The 27,631-nt window shown below is 31.1% G+C and overlaps 2 protein-coding genes across 2 annotated transcripts in view; one reads left to right on the forward strand and one right to left on the reverse strand.

The window, feature by feature from the left end:
- LOC142228676 (uncharacterized) overlaps positions 1 to 27,631 on the forward strand; it is a 596,821-nt gene that overhangs the window by 412,050 nt on the left and 157,140 nt on the right. The gene's annotated exons all lie outside the window — the stretch shown is intronic.
- LOC142231671 (uncharacterized) lies at positions 20,526 to 21,226 on the reverse strand. Its single transcript, XM_075302301.1, has 2 exons — positions 21,150 to 21,226; positions 20,526 to 21,094 (listed from the first exon to the last, which is right to left on the reverse strand). The coding sequence occupies exons 1-2, from the start codon at positions 21,214 to 21,216 to the stop codon at positions 20,631 to 20,633; spliced, it is 531 nt and encodes a 176-aa protein (XP_075158416.1). The 5' UTR covers positions 21,217 to 21,226; the 3' UTR covers positions 20,526 to 20,630.

The raw sequence follows: 27,631 nt of genomic DNA on the forward strand, positions 1-27,631 counted from the left end.
ATAGGGAAACATTCTCTTCTCTTAAGTACATACAGAGAAACAATTAAATTTAAATTTACAATTGCCGAGTTACTTGAAATTTACAGAGGACTGGGTAGAAGTTACGATATTAAGAGTTGATACCTGATTTTGTGATATTTGGACGGAAGAGAAGCCGCCCCTTTGTTTGACATTTTCTGAGACGTTTACAAAAGATACGCTACATCACTTTTCAATATTTGGTCGGGGAGGAGGTCCTCCTCTAAAACTGCAAAAAAAAAATTCTTAAGTTTTCTTGAAATTTACAAAGGCAGTGGGGGAAGGTTATGAACGAAAAGGCAACCTTCCTTGCCAAACACTTGAAGGAAAGTTTCAAGAATTTTCAGGGAAGGTTAGGGGTGCTATTCACTATGGTGTTTGTCGATATTGTATCGGGGAAAGTGACGTCCCTTTAAAACAATAGAGCAAAATATAAAAACATCTCCGATCTACTTGAAATTTACAGGGAACTTGGGAGGAGGTGATTAAATTTATACATGATTTTTAAATTATATATATGATTTTTCGATATCTGGTTGGGGAAGGGGAAAATTGAAATAAACTTTGTCGATTTACTTCGATAGAATTTATAGGGACCATTGAGTAGTTTGTGAAATTACGTGATAGTCCGATATCAGGTCGGAGTGGAGCGAAGGTGAGGAGAGGGTTCCCTTTATGTGAGATAGAACGTCTTTTGTGAAGCAACTTTTGTTATTGTGAAAACGAAAGAGGTGGTTACCGACGAAAACATCAAAAAAATCCACAAAATGATTTTGAATGACCGTAAAATGAAGTTGATCGAGATAGCAGAGGCCTTAAAGATATCAAAGGAACGTGTTGGTCATATCATTCATCAATATTTGGACATGCGGAAGCTCTGTGCAAAATGGGTGCCGCGCGAGCTCACATTTGACCAAAAACAACAACGTGTTGATGATTCTGAGCGGCGTTTGCAGCTGTTAACTCGTAATACACCCGAGTTTTTTCGTCGATATGTGACAATGGATGAAACATGGCTCCATCACTACACTCCTGAGTCCAATCGACAGTCGGCTGAGTGGAGAGCGACCGTTGAACCGTCTCCGAAGCGTGGAAAGACTCAAAAGTCCGCTGGAAAAGTAATAGCCTCTGTTTTTTGGGATGCGCATGGAATAATTTTTATCGATTATCTTGAGAAGGGAAAAACCATCAACAGTGACTATAATATGGCGTTATTGGAGCGTTTGAAGGTCGAAATCGCGGCAAAACGGCCCCATATGAAGAAGAAAAAAGTGTTGTTCCAGCAAGACAACGCACCGTGCCTCAAGTCATTGAGAACGAATTCATGAATTGGGCTTCGAATTGCTTTCCCACCCACCGTATTCTCCAGATCTGGCCCCCAGCGACTTTGTGTTGTTCTCAGACCTTAAAAGGATGCTCGCAGGGAACAAATTTGGCTGCAATGAAGAGGTGATCGCCGAAACTGAGGCCTATTTTGAGGCAAAACCGAAGGAGTACTACCAAAATGGTATCAAAATGGTATGGGACTTATCAGCCAACCTGTTATATATAGATATATATTTAATTATATATATGTTATGACATTATATCTAGGCCAATATTGACATATGATCAAATCTAATTCTACTCATATCTAATCGTATCAAAGTAGATCTCTCAATTTTTATTCTGGAATTGTAAATATAAACTTTTTTACGTATATAACTGTAATATATATAAAATATAACAAATATCGAATGTCTATTGCAATCCCACTAAAAAGCATGACCAAATTTCTCCTACAGCTATAATTTTTATATTGTTGCGTTAGGGAGACTACACAATTTCCGAATTCCATATCAAAATCATTGCGTTCAATTATTAGACAATAGTCATGCTGAAAGTATTTTAATCGGCTTCTTTAAAATAAAGCAATTTTTTAGCGATCTATTTATCTTTAAATCTAGGATCAATAAAAATAAAATTAGGATGCAGATCTCATTCATCGCATTGGCATTCTCTTTTCACGTTATATTAATAACAAACAAATGCCAGTTTAAACATCAAAATTATAATTGATATTTCAAAGTAAAAAAGGTTTTCTTAATTCCAAAAAAACTTTAAACCAAAGATGCTAAATCCACAAAATAAATATAATCCTATATGTGAAGCGTTGTTATCTTAAATTTAAATATTCAATATTTCAGTAAATTTAAGAACGATTTCTTTAAATCTAAAGTGTGTTTCTTTACTTTAAGGAAAATTTGCGTTAGTTCAAAGACATGCGGCTTTAACGGAGGGACGCAAATTTCCAAAATTTGTGTCCTTTACTAGATGGCAACAGTTCATATTGTTGTACGTAAGGTATAGTGGTAAGCCGTTATTGTAAGCTCACTTAGACTATTCAGCCGATTCTGATACCACAAGTGGCAAACTTAACTCTTATCATGAGTGCAGACCGATTCTATGTTTAGCTCAATGATATTTAAGGGACTTCCTTTTTATAGCCGAGTTTGAGCGGAGTTTCACATTACGGAGAAACCACTTGGAGAAGCTTTAAAACACTTATGCTATGGTCACACTGGGCAAATATTTGACAGAAATCAAAGAAGAATCAGTTGCCACAGCCAAACCAGATAACATGTTTTGCTCATATTGTATATATTTATAACATCATGGTAAGGTTATTTTCCAAAACGGAAAATGATTCTGGAAAAATGTTTGACACTCATTTTGATCAAATAACGTATTTGCCTAGTGTGACCATAGCCTTAGAAATGTCACTAGCACTACTTAGAGGTGATAATTTTTGGTGTTTGGTCGAAACTGGGATTGAATGCGAGGCGGGCATGCTAACCGTAGCACCTCGGTGGCACCCATATTCTGTTTTCTACATTGGATTAGTTTGGAAATATCATGAAAATTTAATTGTGAAGTCGATAAAGTCCACAAAAGATAAAATCGACAATGACTTCCTTAATATAATGTCGCGACAGTGGAATCATACCGGCGTGCATAAAACAATCCATGGAAAATGTTTCTCAAATACAGTCGAAGCTCTGTTTAATGAATACCCCATTTAGCGAAAATCCAATTTAATTAATGTCCAAATTCTTAACATTGAGTATTCTAAATAACGAACGGTTTAATAAAATTTCATTTTCATTTCATTTTATTGGACAATTGGATGAATGATTTAAGTCCTTCGTAAGCGTTTACAAAGTACGGCATTCCGAAGATATTTGGATTTCATCAAATGTTTGGCCAATGGCCGTTGATGTTAGGTTAGACAGAGTGACAGCTCACTACGGAAAATCGATCTACCCCAGAACCGGTACATGACTACGCCCTGGTGTGAGTGGACTAGTTGCAGTCCATCGATTTACACCGTAGGACACGACTTGGATACATTCCAAGGGTCATGACTTCGGAGAACTTAGTACAACTACCCATAGACAGGTCCTCATGAACCGGTCTGGGACATAGGACCGTTATTTGTACTGAATAGTCTAAATAAGCTATTCAGTCTATTGTGATACCACAGGTGGTGAATTAATGAGTGCTACCCGGTTCTATATTTAGCTCAATGACAAGTAACCTCCTCCTTATAGCCGAAGAGAAACTATTAAATATGGGAGGGATAATACACCGCAGAACTCCTTGTTTGGTGCTCGGTCGAAACGGGACTGTAGCGTTGTTGAGAGTACATCTATGCCGAGTAGAATAAGTGAATAATGGTGTATATAGGGAGCCACCGTGGTGCAATGGTTAGAATGCCCGCCTTGCATACACTAGGTCGTGGGTTCGAGTCCTGCTTCGACCGAACACCAAAAAGTTTTTCAGCGGTGGATTATCCCACCTCAGTAATACTGGTGACATTTCTGAGGGTTTCAAAACTCCTCTGCAATGTGGAACGCCGTTCGGACTCGGCTACAAAAAGGAGGTCCCTTGTTATTGAGCTTAACATGGAATCGGGCAGCACTCAGTGATAAGAGAGAAGTTCACCAATGTGGTATCACAATGGGCTTAACAGTCTAAGTGAGCCTGATACATCGGGCTGCCACCTAACCTAACCTAGGACATGTTAGGAGGATGTTACTATGAACACTACCTGTGAATTATAGTGTATGTTGGGAGTATTCCTAGGGGGAACATTACCTATGTCACTGCATTGGAATTAAAAGATATAAAACCCACCCTGTCGTTGAAAAAATGATCCGTGGCCTGTCCCACCTTGAAACCGGGGACTGAAAACAAATTAGGGAATTCGTCTAAGAAGTTAGAGTACACATCAAGGCATGAGACGGCGAAACTTGGTTTCTCTTTTCAACCTATTCTGTATTCAAATATAGAATATCAAATTCATCAGTTTTTAAAGATTATTTAAAATAATATTTTTTAAGTGCCTCTGTAGTACTTTAATTTTGCCAAACAGTTTAAATTAAAAATTCGTTAAATAATTTCAAAAAATATTTTTTTTGTGTATAACTGTCGTTAGTTTTGTATGAAAGAATAACAAAGAATATAGTCATAGTTTAATTAATTCAAGATGAATTACGTTTTCTTAATAAAAACTTCAGTTCAATTTAAACTAATTATTGTTTATAATTTCGATGTCTACATTCCAAAGTGTGCTATGTCTAAAAAGTGAATTTTACAGGAAACAAGAAACAAGTTTTGTTTTTGGAAATTTCTCAAACCCCATATAAGATAGAAATTTCCTTATTTTCGGTCTTAAAATCATATTTTTTATAATTTTTTTTTTAGTATGTACGAACTCAAAATAGTGATAATAGAACATGGCTAAAAATGACTTAGACCCCTTTAGACCGAACAAAGCTTTTTGCCCTTTTTGGATTGGACATTTTTTAAAACTTTAGACACAGGCTAAGTACAATATTAGCCATAACTTTTGATAGAAATGTCCAAATAAATTCGAAATTTTAACAGGATGCAATTTACATCAATCCGAATAAAAAACAGCGAACTCCATCAAAACATGCTAAGTCGACTTAGCGTACTCTGGAATGAGGGCATCGATATATAACATAATTTGCAAATTGTCATGAAGACTTTTATTGAACAAATATTAAACTAGCATATGTTTTCTTGGAGATAACTTAAATTCATCCAGACTTTTAAATTCTTTGGGAAACATACAATTTACCCTATAATGGCAACAAAGATTTTACAAGGTACATTTAATTCCACCACAAATTCAAACCAGCAATTTTAATCCCTTACTTACTCAATATTTGCTTAGAAAAATTACGTCATCTTATGTTGGCTACCTATTTCTCAAATTGCCTTGTATCGATTACAATCCTTTTTACAGGTATTTTAATAACAGGTAATTTTTCTGGGTATTACCCACAAAAATATTTTATTAAATCCATTAGAATTTTTTGTGGCTTAGATTAGTAGTAATTATGTGGTTATTTTTATTTAAAGAGATACAGGTTACATGCCACACTAGCTCATCTACAAGCATTAAAATTTCACAAATTCCAAAACAGATAAATCGTCATCATAACGACTAGACAGAATGTTGGGATTATTTGATGTGCAACTGACTTAAAAAAGTGACGTCTGTCAGACATCAGATTTTCCCCTTAGATAAGTAAAACTCTCAATGATGCTGGGGAAAACAGGATTTTAGTGAATTTTCTGCTTGTCAGGCAAAAGAATTAAATCTTAAAATTTCCAATGTTGAGTTGAAACTAGTCTGCAGTTAGTTGTACTTGCTAAAGCAAAAGGGTTGAATGACACATCTGTTGACTAAATTCGTAATTAAATACAGACACAATGAAGGGAGAGCGACGGTATTGGGAATATTTACATTATTTTCTCGGGTATACACAGAACTGTTGTCTGGAGGGGGAAACTAGTCGGAAAGTTCTCACGTTTCAAAGTGTATAAACATCAAAGGTTTCACTGTATTTGGTCCAAATTGTGCAACCTGTGTTATCCAATGAACTTCGTATTTATGATTGTGATGATATTTGTAAAAAAAAATTAACCGATATATCTGATGAATTTTATTAACGGGAAGTCTAAAATTGGTCTGATTTTTTTCAAATTCAATGGGTTTTGTCATCCTACTCGCTTTTTTGGATTTAATGAAAATCTAATAAAAGTGTGACTTCCCTCTTGCGATCAAAAAAATTTAGTAGTTTTACCAGTGTTGCCAGAAGTAGGGGAAATTCCCTACATGTAGGATTTTATACTAATATGTATTTAGCGTCTTGTAGGGATGTAAGGACACAATGTAGGGACTTTTTCACTCAACGCAATCTGTAATAATTTTTACATTTTGGAGGAAATTAGAAGCCGGTTACCACGGTTACCACTCGTGCCAAAACCAATCTACCAAAATTTGAAGAAAATCTTAGCAGAAATCTACCAAACATATATTTCTATCGAAAATTTTGTCAAAATTGTATTTCTATAGAAAATTTTCTTAAATTTTTATTTCTATAGAAAATTTTCTTAAATTTTTATTTCTATAGAAAATTTTGTTAAAATTTTATTTCTATAGAAAATTTTGTCAAAATTTCATTTCTATAGAAAATTTTGTCAAAATTTTATTTCTATAGAAAATTTTGTCAAAATTTTATTTCTATAGAAAATTTTGTCAAAATTTTATTTCTATAGAAAATTTTGTCAAAATTTTATTTCTATAGAAAATTTTGTCAAAATTTTATTTCTATCGAAAATTTTGTCAAATTTTTTTTCTATAGAAAATTTTGCCAAAATTTTATTTCTATAGAAAATGTTGTCAAAATTTTATTTCTACAAACAATTTTGTCAAAATTTTATTTCTATAGAAAATTTTGCTAAAATTTTATTTCTATAGAAAATTTTGTCAAAATTTTATTCTATAGAAAATTTTGCTAAAATTTTATTTCTATAGAAAATTTTGTCAAAATTTTATTTCTACAGAAAATTTTGTCAACATTTTATTTCTATCGAAAATTTTGCCAAAATTTTATTTCTATAGAAAATGTTGTCAAAATTTTATTTCTATAGAAAATTTTGTCAAAATTTTATTTCTATAGAAAATTTTGTCAAAATTTTATTTCTATAGAAAATTTTGTCAAAATTTTATTTCTATAGAAAATTTTGTCAAAATTTTATTTCTACAAACAATTTTGTCAAACTTTTATTTCTATAGAAAATTTTGTCAAAATTTTATTTCTACAAACAATTTTGTCAAAATTTTATTTCTATAGAAAAGGTTGTCAACCTTTTATTTATATTGATTTTTTTTTAATTTTATTTCTATAGAAAATTTTCTCAAAATATTATTTCTATAGAAAATTTTGTAAAAATTTTATTTCTATAGAAAATTTTCTTAAAATATTATTTCTATAAAAAATTTTGTAAAAATTTTATTTCTATAAAATTTTGTCAAAATTTTATTTCTGTAGAAAATTTTGTAAAAATTTTATTTCTGTAGAAAATTTTATTTCTATGGAAAATTATGTCAAAGTTTACTCAAACGCAGTGGCGAGCAAGTCACTTTGTCTTATTAAAAAATTGGATTTCCCTGAGGACGGACAACGAAATATTGGAAAGAAATAAAATAAAACACTATAAAAAACTAAGATTTTAGTTTGTTTTATTACAACATGACCTCAAACCTTACAACCTCTACAAATAATTATACTAAAAGGTCAACCACACAACAACTACAAATTTTATTTTTATAGAAAATTTTGTAAAAATGTTATTTCCATAAAAAAGTTTGTCAAAATTTTATTTCTATAGAAAATTTTGTCAAAATTTTATTTCTATCGAAAATTTGGTCAACATTTTATTTCTATAGAAAATTTTGTGAAAATTTTATTTCTATAGAAAATTTTGTCAGAATTTTGTTTCTATGGAAATTTTTCTTATATAAATTTTTTCCAAAATTTTATTTCTAAAGAGATTTGATCTACCATAATATCAAAACTTCTACCAATCTACCAAACAGAAAAAAAATTTACTATTTTTGGTAGATTTCTACCCACTGTGGCAACCGTGGTGGTAATACAAATTTATTATACCCTTCACCACTACTGTGGTACAGGGTATAATAAGTTTGTGCATTTGTATATAACGCCAAGAAGGAGTAATCATAGATCAACCTTTTAGTAAACGGATCGGCTTAGAATTAAATTCTGAGTCGATTTAGCGATGTCCGTCCGTCTGTCTGTCTGTTGATGTATTTTTGTGTGCAAAGTACAGCTCGCAGTTTTAGTCCGATTGTCCTAAAATTTGGTATAGGGTCCTGTTGCGGCTCAAAGACGATCCCTATTGATTTTGGAAAAAATCGGTTCAGATTTAGATATAGCTGCCATATATATTTTCCACCGATCTGGTCATAATTGGCGTGTATATCAACCGATCTTCCTCAAATTCCGTACATCCGAATATTTTATGAGTCTCGAAAAACTTGCAAAATATCAGCCAAATCGGTTCAGATTTAGATATTGCTCCCATATATAGCTTTCTCCCGATTTACACTAAATTGCCCACAGAGGCCAATTTTTAGCTCCGGTTGAAATTTTGCATAGGGAGTAGAATTAGCATTGTAACTATGCGTGCCAAATTTGGTTGAAATCGGTTCAGATTTGGATATATCTCCCATATATAGCTTTCGCCCGATTAACACTCATATGACCACAGAGGCCAATTGTTAACTCCGATTTTGTTGAAATTTTGCACAGGGAGTAGAATTAGCATTGTAGCTATGCGTGCCAAATTTGGCATTTGACATCGGTTCAGATTTAGATATAGCTCCCATATATATGTTTTTCTGATTTCGACAAAAATGGTCAAAATACCAACATTTTCCTTGTTAAATCGCCACTGCTTAGTCGAAAAGTTGTAAAAATGACTCTAATTTTCCTAAACTTCTAATACATGTATATCGAACGATAAACCATAAATAAACTTTTGCGAAGTTTCCTTAAAATTGCTTCAGATTTACTAACATTGTGTTCCACCCTAGTACATTAGCCGACATAAATTTTGAGTCTATAGATTTTGTAGAAGTCTATCAAATTCTATCCAGATCGAGTGATATTTAAATGTATGTATTTGGGACAAACCTTTATATATAGCCCCCAACACGTTTGACGAATGTGATATGGTATCGAAAATAAATCTACTACACTGTTAGAAAAATATGTTTTTCATATGTTCCGATATAAACAAAATGTGTTTCGGGTACAATTTTTAAACACAATATATTTAAGTGCAAACATGTAATGTTCCTAAACTAACACTAAATGTTTGGGACACATATGTTAATATGTTAGAATATATTATGTTTGGGGCATGAATGTTTCATAAAAATAATATGTGTGAATGTAAACATATATAAATTTACAAATTTCGAGTAAACATATATATGTTGTGATATTTTATTCAGAGAGCGACAGAGAGAGAGTATAGAGAAAGAAATAGAGATGGAAACCGGGAGGGTTGACGAAAGATATCAACATAACACAGCGAGAGAATCAAAAGAGAGCAATTTCTGTGAAACTGTTTGTATGTTGTTTCGGAAAGTCTAAATATTATTTAATTTGAATAATCGTGTAAAGAGAATAGACATTCGGAAGCGGGCATTAAGTTCGAGTTTTGCTAAAAAATTGAAAAAGGTTATTTCCTTTAAAATGAATTATTAAAGAAAAGTAAAAGGCAAAACAGGGTCATTTTAGAACGATAATGCCAACTTAATACCGGCCTTAAGGGTAAAAATGAAATTAAGTACGGCTAACTAAATTTATGTGTATATTATAAAATTATTTATGTATGTTTATACTCAACTCCACGTTCTTCTTTTGTTAAAGTTTTTGAATTCCTTCCAACATTTCAAGCTTTTATACCAAAAACAGTTTTTTGCTACAAAATTGTTATTTTTGCAATAAAAAAAATTATCCAAAAGCTCAGCCCATTTCGTTTATATCAAGCACTGTTCTTTTCTGACTGTAAATCTTTAATAACACACATTTCGAAGTTTCATTGTAAAAATTTCATTTAATAATATAAAAATATAAATACAAAAATTAAAAAAAAAAAATTGGTGTTCGGTCGGAGTAGGGATTGAACCCAGGACCTTTTGCATGCAAGGCGGACATGCTAATCACTGCTCCACGTGGCCAACAAATATATGTTTCTGTTGAATAATGTTTTGTTTGCATCGGGTCGTGGGCGCTGCAAACTATGCTATATAAATGTAACTTATAACGATATTTGTCTATTGGTAATTATAACAGCTACGTAGCCCAGTGGTAGTGTGTTGGCTTACAAATTGCATGGTTCCCGGTTCGATTCTCAGTCCAGGCGAAAGGTAAAATTATAAAATTGAATAATTTCTTCAACATTATTTGTATTACAGAAAAAGGTGCCAAGAACTAAAAAAAATCGTGGAAGTGAAAATTATGTGAGGGAATGAGCACAATCTTCTTTGGGGAAAATTCTTTCAAGCATATAATATTTTTGGGCTCAAAATGCTTCACAACATATATGTTCACATAAAACAAACATATTAATGTTTCGGCAGTATCCACTAATATATGTGCTTCCTGCAAAATATGTTTGGAACATATGTTAGAGAAGCGATTTTTTCTGAGGGTGTAAGTGGTGCAGGGTATAATATAGTCGGCCCCGCCCGACTTTAGACTTTTCTTACTTGTTTTTTACTTAATATACGTTGCATTTTCATATGTTTTAATACTGTAGGGAAAATTGTAGGGAAACTTTTTTGGGAATGTAGGGGAAAGTAGGGAACGTTTTCGTCCTTGTAGGGTAAACCGAAAATTTTCCCTGGCAACACTGAGTTTAACAGAAGAAAAGACACTTATGTGGTGATTGTGAGTCAGCATCTAGAACCAAATCAATTCCGATAAGCACTAACTTGGCCTAGCAATGGTCGAACTTTTTTAACCCCTCCAAGTACGTTTTCTCGTGGTCTCCAAATTGTATCCTTATGTCGACGATTTGTTTCACATTCGAATGATATTTGTGCCCATCAGCAAATGATTTTTATTTGGAATAAAAAAAGACTTCGCAATAACCCAATCAACGAATGTGGTGAAAGTTAGGTTAGGTATAGTGGCAGTCCGATATTTCAGGCTCACCTAGACTATTCAGTCCTTTGTGATACCGCAGTGGTGAAGTTCTCTATTATCACTGAGTGCTACCCGATTTTATGTTAAGCTCAATGACAAGGGACCTCTTTTTTGCACATTGCAGTCAAACCACTCGCAGAAGTTTTGAAACACTCAGAAATATCACCAGCATTACTGAGGTTGGATAATCCACAGCTGAAAAACTTTTTGGTATTTGATCGAAACTGCGTTTGAACCCACTACCCTGTGTAGGCATGCTAGCCATTGCACCACTGAGGCACCCAAATGCGGTGAATAGGACAGCAATCTAAACAATTGAGATGTGAGTCGATGAGTAATTATGGTTGAAGATCATTAGTTTTCTTGATAATTGAGGCCGTATCTTCTTCCACGTCGAATCGCTTCAAAATTTCAGCACAGTACAACTTTGTGATAGTTTTAATCTTCTCCATGCAATCGAATCCCCAAAAACGGTGGACATCACTTTTCTAGCCGATATTATAGTCTTCACCTTCTTCGGGTACTCTTGCCAGATGCAGTCGCTGTTTCGTCTTTTCCTTAGTCTCCTATGTGTATCAGTTCGTAGAGAAACGTAGAGATCCCATTTCAGACCCGTCTGTCAATACCAATTCGTTTGTGTCACTTTATCCTTCACGAGAACAATTTCCGGGCATTTTAACGAACCTAATTAAAGATTGACGTGCGACTATCAAATGTGAATATTCTCCGCTCACAGTCCCCGAACGATTTTCATCTAAGAACATTTATTCCAGATTTCGCGGATAATCCAGCTTCTACACGCGGTAAATTCCAAAAGTATCACTTTGATTTTCTATGAAATTTTTCAATAGCCCTTTAGATCGACAAGCGGCATCTAAAAGGTCCCTGCACCCAGTCTCCAAATACTCCATGATTTCCCTGCTTAAGTTTTTCCAAAAAAAAAATCCAGAATTCGGGGAAACTCCCTCGGTAAATACCAAAATGTTTGATATTCCACAAATTTCTACAGCAGCCGTTTACTAGAATATTCTGCACTATATTACACTGAGACATAGTCTACGTTAAAAGTCAAACTTTCAATATTCAATATTCTTTTTTTTTAATTTTCACAAGTCGAGGTTTACAAAAGATTTAAATTAAAATTAATTTCCTAGAACGGTTTCAATCAGATTTGAAAAAGATTTCATTTGGTTTGGAGAAATTCGAAAGTTAAATATTTTTTTGCGTGACAATGCTGGAATACTTTTACCGGAATAGAATAATGATTGTTCAACAAATTCCAACAGTATTTTATTTCAAGTATGATTCGGGCGCTCAAAATGGAGCAGGTTCTCACGAAGTTGTCCAAGATTGGTTCATGAGAACCTGTCTATTGGTGTACAAACATTTTTATACCCTAAACCACATAGTGATCAGGGTATAATAACTTTGATCGCCCAAAAAATGTGCCTACCAGAAATATTGATTTAGACACCAAAAAATATATACCGATCGACTCCTCCTCCTGAGTCGATCTAGCGCTTGGTGTCCGTCCGTCCGTCTGTCCATGTATTTGTTGTTCAAAGGATTCCGGTCGCAATTATTAACCGATTTGGATGCAATTTGGTACAGGGTGTTTTCTGGGCGCAAGGACGAACGCTATTGAATTTGGAAGAAATCGGATCAAATTTAGATACAGTTCCCATATATGTTATATGTATCGCCCGATTTCGACAAATGGAGACACGTTGCGCTTTTTTACAAACCGATCGTCATAAAATTTTGCACATAGTAAACATTTTCATCACCCTTTAAGTCTGCAAATATTATACAAATTGGTTCAGATTTAGATATAGCTCCCATATATATGTATCGCCCGATTTTCAAAAATTTGGCAATAAAAACCTTATTTCACACAAAAAAATTTTTTTCTGATTCAATCACGAAATTAATTGATTCAATTAATTTTTAATTGAAATGTCTTCAATCACTGAAATGATAGTATCAATTAAAAAATTAATTGAAGGTCAATTAAAAAGTTAATTGATCCAATTAAAAAATTAATTGATACTATTATTTTTGTGATTGATTTTTGTTTCAATTAAAAAAATTGTTAAATCAATTAAATTGTTAATTGTATATTTTTTAAAACTCAATTAAAATTTTAATTGGAAAAATTTTCGTGAAATGTTTTTGTGTGTTGTTAAGCGATCTTACTCAAACTTGGCTTACTCTAATCTTTTATGGTACTGACAATATATGCTAAAAATTATCGAAATCGGTTCAGATTTAGATATAGCTCCCATATATATGTATCGTCCGATTTTGCCAAATTTGGCCATAAAACCCTTATTTATCAACCGATCGAACTCAAAGTTGGCTAAATGTAATCCTCTGTAGCTCTAACTGTGTGTGCGAAATTTCATCGAAATCGGTTCAGATTTAGATATAGCTCCCATATATAGGTTCGCCCGATTTTGAAAAATTTGCCCCTAATAACCTTACTTTTGACCATATTAACTTATGTGGTATCAACCTTATGTGGTATCAATCATACCTGCAAAATATTATACAAATTGATTCAGATAAAGATATAGGTCCCATATATATGCATAGCTCGATTTTGCCATATTTGACCATAATACTCTTATTTATTAGCCTATGTTATACAAATATCAAATTTTGATGTACTAGCTGTTCGTAGTTAGACTTACATGTAGCTCTTACATAATAATATTGCCCGATTTTTAAAAATTTGAATCCTCTTTTTAATAATGGACTCAATATTAGTGGCATACTAACTCTTGTGAGGGTTCACAAATATTATTTGTAAACACCTTAGGTTTCAGGTACTTTGACTTGGAGAACTGAAAAAGAAATCGAAGAGGTTTGTGATAGTTTGTCTTTTCAAAAAAATAGATATATGAAATTGAAAAAAAAAACTGGAAAAAAGTCAGAAATTTTCTAGGCTTGAAAAGAAAAAGTTGGTCGAGAAAGTGACTGAGAATTTAGCAAGGAAACCAATAAAAAGCTGAATTATAAAGAAAGCCGAAATTTGCGGTCATATGGGCAAGCCAACATATTTTTGTGTGGACCGTGATCCCGTCCAAAGAAATAACTAAGAAAAGAACTAAAATTTTTATAAGAAAAAAAATATAAAATAAAATAAAAAGTTTAATTATAACAAAAGGAAGCTTGCGGGCATACGGGCAAGCCAGCCAAGATTTTTTTGTTTTTGAACACTTATTCTAACCGAATGATTCTGGTGATTTTGATAATCCGAAATCCAAAAAATAATAAGTCAAGATTGTATCGAGCGATGTCCTAGCTCAACCTAGCGTAAATGGAAAGTAGCAAGATCTTTTACAATTCGCGGTTCATATTGAAAGCCACTATTGAGTCAAAATTCCAGGAAGATTTTCTATAAATTGGATTGGCATGGAAATTAATGGTGTTTATGGTATCATCCTCGAGTAATCTAGATTCCATTAATTTATTTCTAAACGAAGGAAGAGGCTAAATATCGTTCCTACAATTATTTACTCTAGTATTACCACTTATTAATTTATTATTTATACCACTGTAGTTCAACCCGTCTTTCAACACATGAGTTTAACAAAATTTCATACTGAATCAATTTCATATACGGTGTCCTGTCCTAGCTACAAGCGCTTGTCAACGATGGAATAATTTTTTTTTATGACCGTGAGTATCAAAAAAAATTATTTTATTAAAATAAACATGTGTTAAAGACCAAACAAATAGTACGTACACAAAAAAAGAAGAAAAATCTTGTCAGCCGTATCATATGAACATTAAGATTTAAACCGCATAAGGACACTATTATATTTACACTAAAACTATTTAATTTAACCACTTTCTTTTCTCACAACTCATTTTAAGTATGTTTGTTTTTAATAAATTCAATTTAAACATGAAGCACTAATCCCGTTTTATACCATTTTCACGAAAATGAAGCCATGATTGGTTGAGTCGCACAGTGGGCCGATGTCTTAACTCATCGAGCAAGGTTGGGAGGGTATAAGAGGAAGGACAAATTACACCATTAGTTCTTCCAAAATGTAGGCATTTCTGTTACCCTGTGAATTTTGTTTTGTTTAACTTTTTTGATTTAACATGGCAATCCTACTGGCCGAAATCTATACCTTATGGCAAGAACACCCCCCCCCCCCCCATTGCCCTGAGCAAGGCCGGCATTATAGGTAGCACCCGCACATAAGGTATAGTATTTGAAAGAGAAGGGTCATTACACTCTTTAGGTGCAAAATAAACTATAGCTCCTAATATTAGACATTTCTGCTCAGATTGTGACAAGGCTCCCATAAACATGTACCCCCCCTTTATGTTCTTAAATAATGAAATCTCCAAAACCTATACCAATGATACCCCACAAATGTTTAGGTTTACTAATTCAGAAGTGTGGTTTAGGGTATGATATAGTCGGCCCCGCCCGACTTTATACTTTACTCACTTGTTTTATATGTACACAAGTGCACTTAATTCTAACGAATCGGAATTAGTGATATCGTTCAGAGATTCCAAAGTGTTATTTGCATTTATTTTTTTTTTATCACAGATTTATTTTTAAATTTAGAGCTAATTAAACCAAATAATAATTTTATCTCCATTTCATCGAAAATCAGTTCTTCACACAGCTAATTTAGGCAAGGTTTTCTATTAATATATCACCTCTTTCAAGGAAATTATCTAATTCATTGGTTAAGATGAAACAATAAAATGGAATTAAATTTCTTTCATTGGATTTGGATCAGTTTCTGTCTTCTTATTGGTAATTATCTCACAGTGATTTATTGTGACTCTTTAATCCTTTCCTTTGAAAAGCATCCATTTTTCTGACATGTCATAATATTTTGCCTATTAAGAGTTTATACTTTTTAATCTAACCTCCGAATATTAGAGTGTACCTGATATTTTTTCCAATTATCACTAATTAGCCAATAAACTAATCCGAAGCGAGATTTGGTCTTACAATATATGGTAATTTTTATTTAATGACTAACAGGTGTGGATTTCTAGTTTCTTGTTTACTTGTTCGTTCGGCTTCAAGTGTTCGGTAGTAGTTAATACCAATAGGAAGTCGTCTTTAGGGAATGTAGGATTGTGATAAGTTTTTAAGTCTCTGTTTTTTGTTATGTTTCTATTGAATATCCCATAACAAAGAGTATGCCATTCTAGGACTTTATACTAATTATACAATGCTAATAATACTTTCAGGATTGGACTTATCATTTGTGCTTTAGACAAGATCTGCTACAAGTGAGAAGAACTTATTGACTGATTTTCGTTTTTTGTTTGTTTTGTTGTTTTTTTTTTAATCCGTTTTCTTGGGTTACCACAAATTACGCCATTTCGACGAAGCCCACCGACATACCTGTTTTACTCTCTAATGATGCTGCATTTCAAAAATTTCCTTTAACTTTTACAGACCTTAATGTAACAGGTAATTTAAAATCCATATATTCCAGCATATGTGGTATTCTTATTGCCATTTAGTAGTACATTGGACGGAAAATTATATTACATATAGTTATTTCATTATTTTCCTATATGGAGAGAACTGATGTATTGGCAGCGAAAAATAGTAATGTACACAGAAAAAAATTTCACGAAAAATGTTACAATTAAAATTTTAATTGAGTTTTAAAAAATATGCAATTAAAAATTTAATTGAGTTTTAAAAATATTCAATTAAAAATTTAATTGATTCAACAAATTTTTTAATTGAAACAAAAATCAATCACAAAAATTAAATAGTATCAATTAATTTTGTAATTGACCTTCAATGAATTTTTTAATTGATACTATTAATTTTTGTGATTGAAGACATTTCAATTAAAAATTAATTGGATCAATTAATTTCGTGATTGAACCAGAATTTTTTTTTTGTGTAATTAGTATCTTTGTTTGTTTCCATCTCACCCAAAAAATGGATTTAAAACGCGAACATTTTCGGGCGATTATTGTGTACAACTTTCGCCGTGGACTAACTGAACAACAGTGCATCGATGAACTTAATTCAATATTTGGCGGTGAAGCTCCGTCAAGTACCGGTGTTTATTGATGATATGATGAATTCAAATGAGGTCAGTTGTTGTTCCGGACACCATTGATGCTGTGTCAATCGCTCAAAAACAGCTCGTTTCGATTGGTCGAAAGATACGATCACGTTGCTTTGAAATACACCTATGACCTCGCAACAGGTAATAAATCGTGGACTTAGGCGTATGTGCCCGAAAGTAAACAGCAGTTGATGGGTTATGGGTATTTCAAATCCAAAAAAGTTGCTCGCGCACGAAAGATCGAAATCAGGAAAACCAACCGTCGAAGACAGATTTCTCTTCACCACGACAATACGTGCACTTAGACATCGGTTCAACCCCTGAATTTTTGAGCACTCAAAACATCGATTTGATGGGTCATCCGAATGGCTTAATTTTATTCCCGTACATAAAAAATAAAATGATTGGTCGACGTTTTTCTACACCTGAAGAAACGTTTGATGTATTCAGAACACCAAAAAAATCACGAAAAGTTTTCCAATTAAAATTTTAATTGTGTTTAAAAAATATTCAATTAAAAATTTAGTTGATTCAACAAATTTTTAATTGAAACAAACATCAATCACAAAAATTAATAATATCAATTAATTTTTTTAAATGATGCTATCATTTCTGTGAGTGAAGACATTTCAATTAAAAAACTAATTGGATCAATTAATTTCGTGATGGAATTAAAAAACAAAAATTGTGTGAACGCATGTTTCGGAGATACCTCAACCAGAGTGACAAAATCGCTTCGACAATTGGTTCAAACGTATGCAAAAGAGTATAGATTTTAATGGGAATTCACACAACTTTTTGAACCTAATGAAGAATATTCATCAGACCGCTTGTTTCCAATTGACCTTGAAGCAATTTGTACAGTTGTGAAACATAATACATTGCAACATTAAAAGGTTTTAAACTAAACGCATAATTCAAGTTGATCCTAGACTAGTGTCGTATCTAATTGTTATGTCACTTAACCCATTTGTATTTTAGCACTTCCAATTTGGTTTTCTTAGTCCACAATACATTGCGTCATTATGACCTTTTAAATATATAATTCGCTTCAAAGGTGTCAAAATCAGCATTGAAAACTCACACCTTTGTATTGTTAAGGATAACCTTCAGAATTTACCCAATGACAACACTTGTCAACGTTTTATTGTAAACGCAAGCGCATGCGCCTAATTCAATAGACAAGTTATAGTAATAAAAATACCTTTTGATACCTCAAAATCAATGTCCTTCAAAAAATTTAAAGTGCTTCAATGTTTAAATGTTAAAGATGAACCAAGCTCGACACATGTTTCAAAAGTATGATTTTAAAATTAGAGATGTTTCTTTAGTATCTGCCGGAGTCATAAAGCACCCAACACAATATTCTCAATCTTCCGCTTGATATAAAGGTGGTAGATTACTATATTAGAACTAATGATATTTTCATCATTTATTATAGGAGTCATCCTTTACAACAATTTTGTAGTCGTCTGTATTTAGTCCTTTTTTGCTGCAAGCAAATATGCAATATGAAAACAAAATGTTCGTAACATTATTTCTAGTTCAACAGTTGAGGTTTTATTAACTTCTGATATAATATGAAAATATGTAGTACCGTGAAACAATTTTAGAAAAATGAAACTTTATTTAAATTTCATTAGAATCGAGTAGAATTGCGAATAACACATAAGTTGTGGGAAAGTTGAACAGCCAAATCTAAATCGCTGCAGTGAATAATTTTAAGTCATTTCGTGTATAAATTTAAAAATCATCTCCTTCATTCTGCATTTTACCAGATTTGTTTAGAATTGTTTTGAAGTGTAGTGACTAAAGAGTGAAGTAAGCAACCTTATCTGTTGATTTGTCACTCAGAGAAATAAAGGGAATACTTAAAAATATCAGCGAAATATAAAGTAGAATGGGGTACGTATAGTCTATTTTTTGCCTTCAAAGACAATTATGTTACATGATATAATTCCATCTCAGGCGTGGACGAGGCGTTAATACCACCATCTAATCTAACTCATAGTAGGAAACTAGCGGCAAAACGAAAGAAAGTTTCAGGAACACAATGACGGAAGCCGCAGAAGCAGAACGGGCAAAAGATGCCTCACATACACGGATGAAAAAGACTGTTTTTCATATGTTTGGCTATAAACATTATATGTTTGGAACACAAATTTTTAAACACAATATTTTTGAGTGCAAGCATATAATGTTCATAAACTAGCATAACATGTTTGGGACATATATGTTAATATGTTAGAACATATTATGTTTGGGACATAAAATGTTTGTAAATATAATATGCTTGGATGCAAACATATATTAATTTAGAAATAGCCTATAAACATATATGTGTTTAGTAGCTTGGAGCGCTATTTAACAGGGAGCGATATTGAATTAAGTTGGTGGTTGTTGCGTGTTATTACAAAATTAACATTTTATTTTTCCTTGGGCAATTGATCAGCTACTTCTTTGATCCTTACAAACTGTGTGGTCCGCTGTTCGAATCCCCGTCCGGCAAAAGGTAAAATTAAAAAAAAAAATAAAATTGAATAATTTCTTCTACAATGTTTGTACACAGAAAAAACTAAAAATCGTTTTTAATTATTGAAAATGGCCTGAGATTGTAAACTCAATTATTTTTTTTATTAATTTTGGGTTAATAAAAAAATTTGTAAACTCAATAACCCAATTTGTATTTTCAATTATCTAATTATTTTAATTACCAAAATTGTAAATTTAATCATTGTAGGTAATTAAAATTTCTGAGAATATTTAATGTTGAAAGTAATTATGTATGTTGTTGAAACCATAAAAATATTTTAATAAACATGGTTATTAAATTAATTAATCAAATAATTGAAAACGTGAAAATGTTCAATTATTGGCATTATTAAATAAATTACGCCAATAATTGAAAATATTCTTTAACAGTAATAAACTGCATTAATTAATTTGATAATTGAATAATTTCTCTCAATATAATAAGCAATTTGGTTTATTCAATTACTGCGTTTATTAAATTTATGGAATTATTTTAATAAACCTAATGTTACTATCAATTACCGCAGTGATTAAAAAATTAAAATTACTGCAGAAAAACCTAGCCTATTTTTAGGCTCTACCTAAAAAAAACACGTTACAATCATTTTTCTTAAATCATTTTATTAGTGATTATTGAAAAGATGTATAAATTATACAAGTACAAATTATGGAATAAAGGAACAAACTTAACCTAATAACATTTCATTTATAGTAAAGAAAATAAAAAGTTAGACAAAATAATATTAAGTTAATGAAGTTCACATGAAATTTCATATAAATACCGATTTGTGTGTCTAATATAATTCATTAATGTAATTACGTGTATTTGTTATTATTTATATTGAATTTGTAATTCATAAATATAATTATGTTAAACTTCTAAACTTATATTTCACAGTCAGTTGTTTTTAGCCAATATTTCATGTTTTAATGAACATGATTTAGCGTATTTTTTAGATGTGGGTAGATTAAAAAGGAAAAGTTGAATAAAATTGTAAAATACATCAGATTCTTCAGGAAATTGAAGATTAAATACGAAAAATATCTTAAATAAGGTATCAAAGGCATCCAGTACTGATAAAAAGTTGTATCTGTTATTATCAAAATATACTAAAACAGACTTAACATCATTAATTTCACCTATCATAAGCAATCTAGGCTGTATATTTTTCGCTTGCAATTTGAGGACGTTAAGTTTAGCTTCAATCTCTTCCATTGAAGTTCCAACAACAGCAAACCCCTCCTGCGACTCAACCACCGTGCATCGTTTACGGAATTTTGCACCAGATTCATCTGTTTTAGATCTCTGTTGAGGAGGTAGTAAATGATGAAGGTACCACAAAAGCGAAAAGTCTCTCGAGTCTAAGAAAATGGAAATTATTACTTTGTCTGTGATAAAAAAAATTACAATACCCACCTTTATTCAATGTAGTGAGATTAACCAATTTATTTGAAATATGCGCTTGCGATATTTTGGTCCTCATGACGTATTTTATTTCTATAGAAAATGTTGTCAAAATTTTATTTCTATAGAAAATTTTTTCTAAATTTTATTTCTATAGAAAATTTTGTGAAAATTTTATTTCTATAGAAAATTTTGTCAAAATTTTGTTTCAATAAAAAATTTTTCCAAAATTGTATTTCTATAGAAAATTTTGTAAAAATATTATTCCTATAGAAAATTTTGTCAAAATTTTAGTTGTATAGAAAATTTTGTCAAAATTTTATTTCTATAGAAAATTTTGTCAAAATTTTAGTTGTATCGAAAATTTTGTCAAAATTTTATTTCTATAGAAAATTTTGTCAAAATTTTATTTCCATAAAAAACTTTGTCAAAATTTTATTTCTAGAGAAAATTTTTTCAAAAATGTCAAAATTTTATTTCTATAGAAAATTTTGTCAAAATTTTATTTCTATAGAAAATTTTGTCAAAATTTTAGTTGTATAGAAAATTTTGTCAAAATTTTATTTCCATAGAAAATTTTGTCAAAATTTTATTTCTATGGAAAATTTTGTTCTTTAAGGTTGGGTTGTTCATTCATTACAGTATCAATAAACACTTCCATAAAATTCCTTGAGTTTTAGAAAATTTTTGTTGTGCGAAGTTGTGGTTGTTTCAATAGGGGGGCCAACTATATCCCCGAAGTTAATTAATGTAAACGTGTTTTCAGTCCCTTCGCATTCAAACGCTGCGTAATGAGTGCTGAAAATAACTTTAAGTTTATTACAAACAAAATAAATGCTATTTGATTCAAGCTGAACTATGTAGCAAATTCTATACATTTCAAAATCTGACGTGAACTTCGCCACAATCTTTTGAGTATCATATCTATAACCCCAAATATCTGCTTGTAAAAAAATTTTACACTTCTCCTTAGGTATTTTTAGATATGCACAAATTTTATTTATTATTTTTGAGTTTGTAAGCGAATTTTGGAAATTATTTTCGGAAAATTTCTCCTCATTAAATAAATAGCTAGCAAATTCCAATTGTTTTTTGTGCGAAAAAGATTTTGCAATATTTTTCCTTGAGGTTATGATATGAGCATAAATTTTGAATTCTCTATGTTTACCTTCGTATTTAAAGCTCCAAAAATTTCGAGGAGGTCCACTTTGTCTCAAAATGGTAGGATAGTGGGTAAGAAAATGAAATTTTGGCGTAAGAGATTTTTTAAAAAGTTGTTGGTAGCCAGCTGTTAATTTTTCAACTTTATTTTTTATTTGATTAATGAGTGAGTTCGATAATTTATAACAGGTTAGATCATCAATTAATTCAAAAAAAGTTAATAAGAACTGCCATACTTTGTCCCCGTTCATAACATATTCGCCAAACAAAATTGTAAAATAGTGGCAAAATGCCATCATCTGTTTAGCTGACATTTTAAGTTTGCCACTATCTATTTCTGCTTTTTTAATACAAAGTTTTTCATTGCCTTTATCATGTTTGGGATATCTAAACGTACTTAGTCTATCATTTAACGAATTCAGAGTAACATAGTCCATATTAATAAAGTATTTAATAGCTTCAGTTAAAATATTGTGGCAAACACCTTCGAAAACATCATGCATTAAGTCCACTGCGAAGTTTTCTGTACAATGGAAGGAGGGAATTTCGTCGAAAGGACAAATGTCATTTATACCTACATCCTCGTAAAGTAAGCCCCTTTCATGTGCATTTCTATAATTAACCCTATTTCTGAAAAGCTGTATGTCTTCGGACGACTCTTTTTGTGCATTACATTTTTTCATTAGACAAAATCTGCAAAAATAATTTGCTGAAAATGATTTTGCAAATCCTAGAATTGAATTGAGGCCTAAATTATCGCCAAGTAAAAGTCCCATTATGAAATGTACCCTTTTGCAGCCATCTCCCGTCTTTATTTCAACCCCTTTCAATTCCAGCTGTTTTAATGTATTTACTAGTGGTTTTAAGCAGGCACTTCCGTGTTGTTTCAAATCATTGGACTTCACAGAGAATGCCAAAAAAATGTCATCCAGTTTAGATGATTTTTGTGGTGGGCATGCGAAACTATAATAAAAGTTGCACATGTTATTTTTGTTTGCTTTGGCTCCAAGGGGGTTATCGATGCCGAAATCGTCGGCATATAGAAAATACGGAATTAAAAATTTTCCCGGATATAAGCTGCGTTTCTGTTTCCAAAGTTGACCCTGAACAAAGTTTGTGAAGTTGGAGTCATGTTCAAGCATTTTTATATGATTTAGTACAAGTTCAAGATAGTCGTTATGTTCAAAAATTGTTTTAAACTGAAACTCCAATGGCATAATTGCTGCATTGATGTTTATTTTATTAACATCTTTTATATAATGCACATTCCCAATTAAGTTTTTTTCTCGAAGTGATTTTAGTAATCGAAACTCAGTATTATGATTATTGAAAGTTGTTCGTATATCTTTTATCACATCTGACAAGGGATACTTTTCTGAATCGGATGAGGCTTGACTTTCTTCAATCAACTTAAGAAAAGGATTAAGTACCAAATTTTCGGTTAACATTCTAATAGAATAAACATCTGAGCGAGACAAATTTTTAAACGTATGTAATTTTACCAAAAATCTAATCACCGAGTTACTCACTTCATTTAAATTATTTTTATAGTCGTAAATCTCTTTGTTATTAGCGCTCGTTGTAATTTCTATTAAAGATGTAGCATCAATATTTTCGAAAGGTGAGCACGGTAGAGAATTATTTTCCATTTCTGGTGGGTTTAATTTATCCCTGCTTCTTTTAAAATGACGTCCCAAATGCTTTTTAAATGTATTTCTCGCAGAAAATTTTTGATGACACTCTCCAAATAAACACTCATAAATAACACCCACTGGCAGTACGTGTTCTTTCAAATGTTTAAAATATTCAGGTATTTGCCCAAATTTTTCTTCACACAAAAAACAATTAACGTTCATTTTCTTATAAATATACTAACTTCAAAACAACTTTTACACAAATAATTAAAAACAAACACCTGTATTAAATGCACAATTGGAGCAGTTGAGATACCATCTAATTCGAATGAAAGTTAACGTCGTTTTGATGTATACAGAAAATGATCAAAATTTGGTGTGTTTGTTTACCACAAAAAAAACGCAAGTGATGCCAACTTTATAATAATGCGTACACGCATTATTTTAGAATAAAAGTTATTGTGGTGTACTTAACCGTTCCCCAAAATCTGACATTTCCTTACTTTAAAATTTTTTTGTTTAATTTAAGACAAGTGCAATTCACACAAATGATGACTATAATTTCACTGATTTTGAATTTTGCACCAAATAATCCATTGTTTTAATTTTACTTAAATTGTACTATCTTGTAACTTTGTAAAACATAGCGCTTACAACATTTTCACAAAATTTTACTACAACACACACTGAAACAAAAGCAGGCTCGGTTCCAAAGATTTGGCTTTACACTAATGATTTTGGTATTGATTGCGACTCAAAGAAGCGGAGAATTCATGTAAAGATAACTTCAAGACATAATTCTCTTTTAAATTTGAGTTTTTCATACTTGAATCTAAGAAAAAAATTTTAATTTATTCTTTTTTCCGCTTTTTTCTTCATGTGCCCTCAAAGTCCTTTAAAAACGAGTTAACGACAAATTAAATTTCCATATTCATGGTCGACTTCATATGGAAATTATGCTATGTTTCAAGTAAGAAACGGCTTTAAAATAAAGTGTTGAAAAACATGTCCCATTTTTTAACGCTTTTTTGCTTTGTAGTCAAGATACAAAACGTCAACAAATTTAAAGACAATTTCATTAATTTTAAAGAAATTTTCTGAATTATTATAGCCAAGTTGACATTAGCCAAATAAATTTTCCTTTCGTTTTAAGGTACCCATTTTTAAGTCGGATCACTTAACTATAAGGACAAAATGACGATTGAAAGGTTTATCGACTTTTGGACAAGGAAACAAACTTTGTAACAGAGAAATGCATTTTCTATACTAAGCAAAATTCGCATTCATATTTTAAGTACATGAAATCTTTGGCCTCGCGACAATATTTTTTCCAGTTCACGACATTTTTAAACAACATTTATTACAAAAACATTATTTTTAATAAATGTCCTCTTATTTGACTAAAAAAGTTTTTGTATCCTGTCGGTCCTTTTAACATATACTTTTACACTTCATACTTTCTTTTCTGAAATCGGACATGACAAATTAGGTATGATATTGCCGTAAAACCTCGTTTGGATAATTCAAATTGCTATACTTGCATATTTTACTCTATGCAAATAATTGAAAGCGAAAAACGCTATTACCAGATATCAGAAGTATGATATTGGCAACATTGTGTTCCTACTCACTTCTCTGCATAGAGGATACCCATGTACATATTATAATCCGAATGAAAGCTAACGTCGTTTTGATGTATACAGAAAACGATCAATATTTGGTGTGTGTGTGTACCACAGAAAAGCGCATGTGATGCCAACTTTATAATAATGCGTACACATGAACTGAAATATATGCCGTTTTTTGAAATATGATATATTTCACTACGTGGTGTAATATTTTCGAAGCCAATTTCCATTAATTTTTTTATATACGGAATCAAAATAATGCGATTTCCTGCTAGTGGAAGAATGGAGTCAATATACTTTAATAAAAAAATATTTAATAAAATAATGTAATAAAATAGATCATTGTTTTAATAAATTAACTAATTTTATTTTTACAACATTTTATCAAAATTTTACTACAACACACGACGTTTTTAAACAATACTTACTACAAATACATTAATTTAATAAATGTCCTTTTATTTGACTAATTTTTTTGTATCCTGCGGCCTTTTACACTTCATTTTATATTTCACACATTTTTTGTGAAATCGGACATGAGAAATTAGGTATTATATTTCTGTAAAACTTCTGTTGGATAATTCAAATTGCTATATTAGCATATATGACTCAATGCAAATAATATAAAGGAAAAAAAAACGCGAATAATAGATATCTGAAGTATTATATTGGCAACATGGTGTTCTTACTCTCTAGTCTGCATAGAGGATACCCATGTACATAAGTGTTAGTATGGAATTGCAACCAAGGTATTAGGGTAGTTATTCTTTCATCTTGTGTATAGAGAATTTAATTTGATAAGTTGAGAGTTAAAGATGGACAATTAACAAATAAAACTTAAAATTGATTTGGAGGCGAAAAAATAGAGATTTCGGAATATACTACAACTTTATATTTCACAATTTTCAATGGAACTTAAAACTAATGTTTGAACAATATGTGTACTTTTTAATCTCTATTAAAATATTTTTTCCATTGTGAATAAGTATATCATTAAAATGAACGCCATTTAAGAACTTGACATTTTATATTCACTTTTGTTCACATTTTATATTGTTTTGTTTAATCCACCCCAATGTGATACAAGAATGCGTCAGTTAATAAACAGTTAGATTTCAGATTGAAAGAAACAAAAAAGTTGGCCGAAGAGAAACATGCAAAGACAAGAAAATATATCGTTCCTCTTTGTTTTTTAATGAGAAATTTGTAAATCTAATTATATATGTAATTACATTTACAAATTCTTAATTTTTGTTTTAAATGCCGCATTTGTAAATATAATTATGGTAATTATTGTATTTACATCCAATTTGTTTCTGTGTTTGGATAATAGTTTTTGTAATTGTAATAACTGTAATGATTATATTTACAAAACACGAACTTTTCTTTTAATAATATTATTTTTAAATGCAATCACAAACATAATTATATTTACAATACGCAGTTTGGTAGTTCTAAATGGCTTACTTTGTATATATAATAACAAAGATAATTACCCTTACAAATTTTTTCAATAAAACCCATAATTGATCGTATTTATTGCGAGTTTTTTGCTGAAATTGTAAATACAATTATTTTTTTTATTAAAATTTCATTCAAAAAATTACTAAAACCCATAATTAAAACCAAAACCTGGTATATTTTTTCTGTGTATTACAGAAAAAGGTGCTAAGAACTAAAAAATCTCGTGGAAGTGAGAAAGATGTCGGGGAATATACAATTGGGCAGAAACAAAATTTTGAGCATTCAGGTCGAAAACCTATGTTGTTAGCACCTATATTACCTGTTTATTTTCATAATTCATTATGATTGTAAATATATAAATAAATAAATAAAATTTTGAGCACAATATTGTTTGGGAGATTTTTTTTAAGCATATAATATTTTTGGGTGCAAAATGCTTCCAAACATATTATATGGTCACATAATAACATATTGTTTTTTGGAAGACAACATTATTGAATTTGGATGCAAAAATACAAAATGTTTGGAACTTAGACTACCCAAACATATATTGTTTAGACCAATATGCTTTCAAACATATTATATATTGGTAGAGATCAAACATATA

This window comes from Haematobia irritans, chromosome 3 (assembly GCF_050003625.1).
Source record: "Haematobia irritans isolate KBUSLIRL chromosome 3, ASM5000362v1, whole genome shotgun sequence".
Taxonomy (NCBI): Eukaryota; Metazoa; Arthropoda; class Insecta; order Diptera; family Muscidae; genus Haematobia; species Haematobia irritans.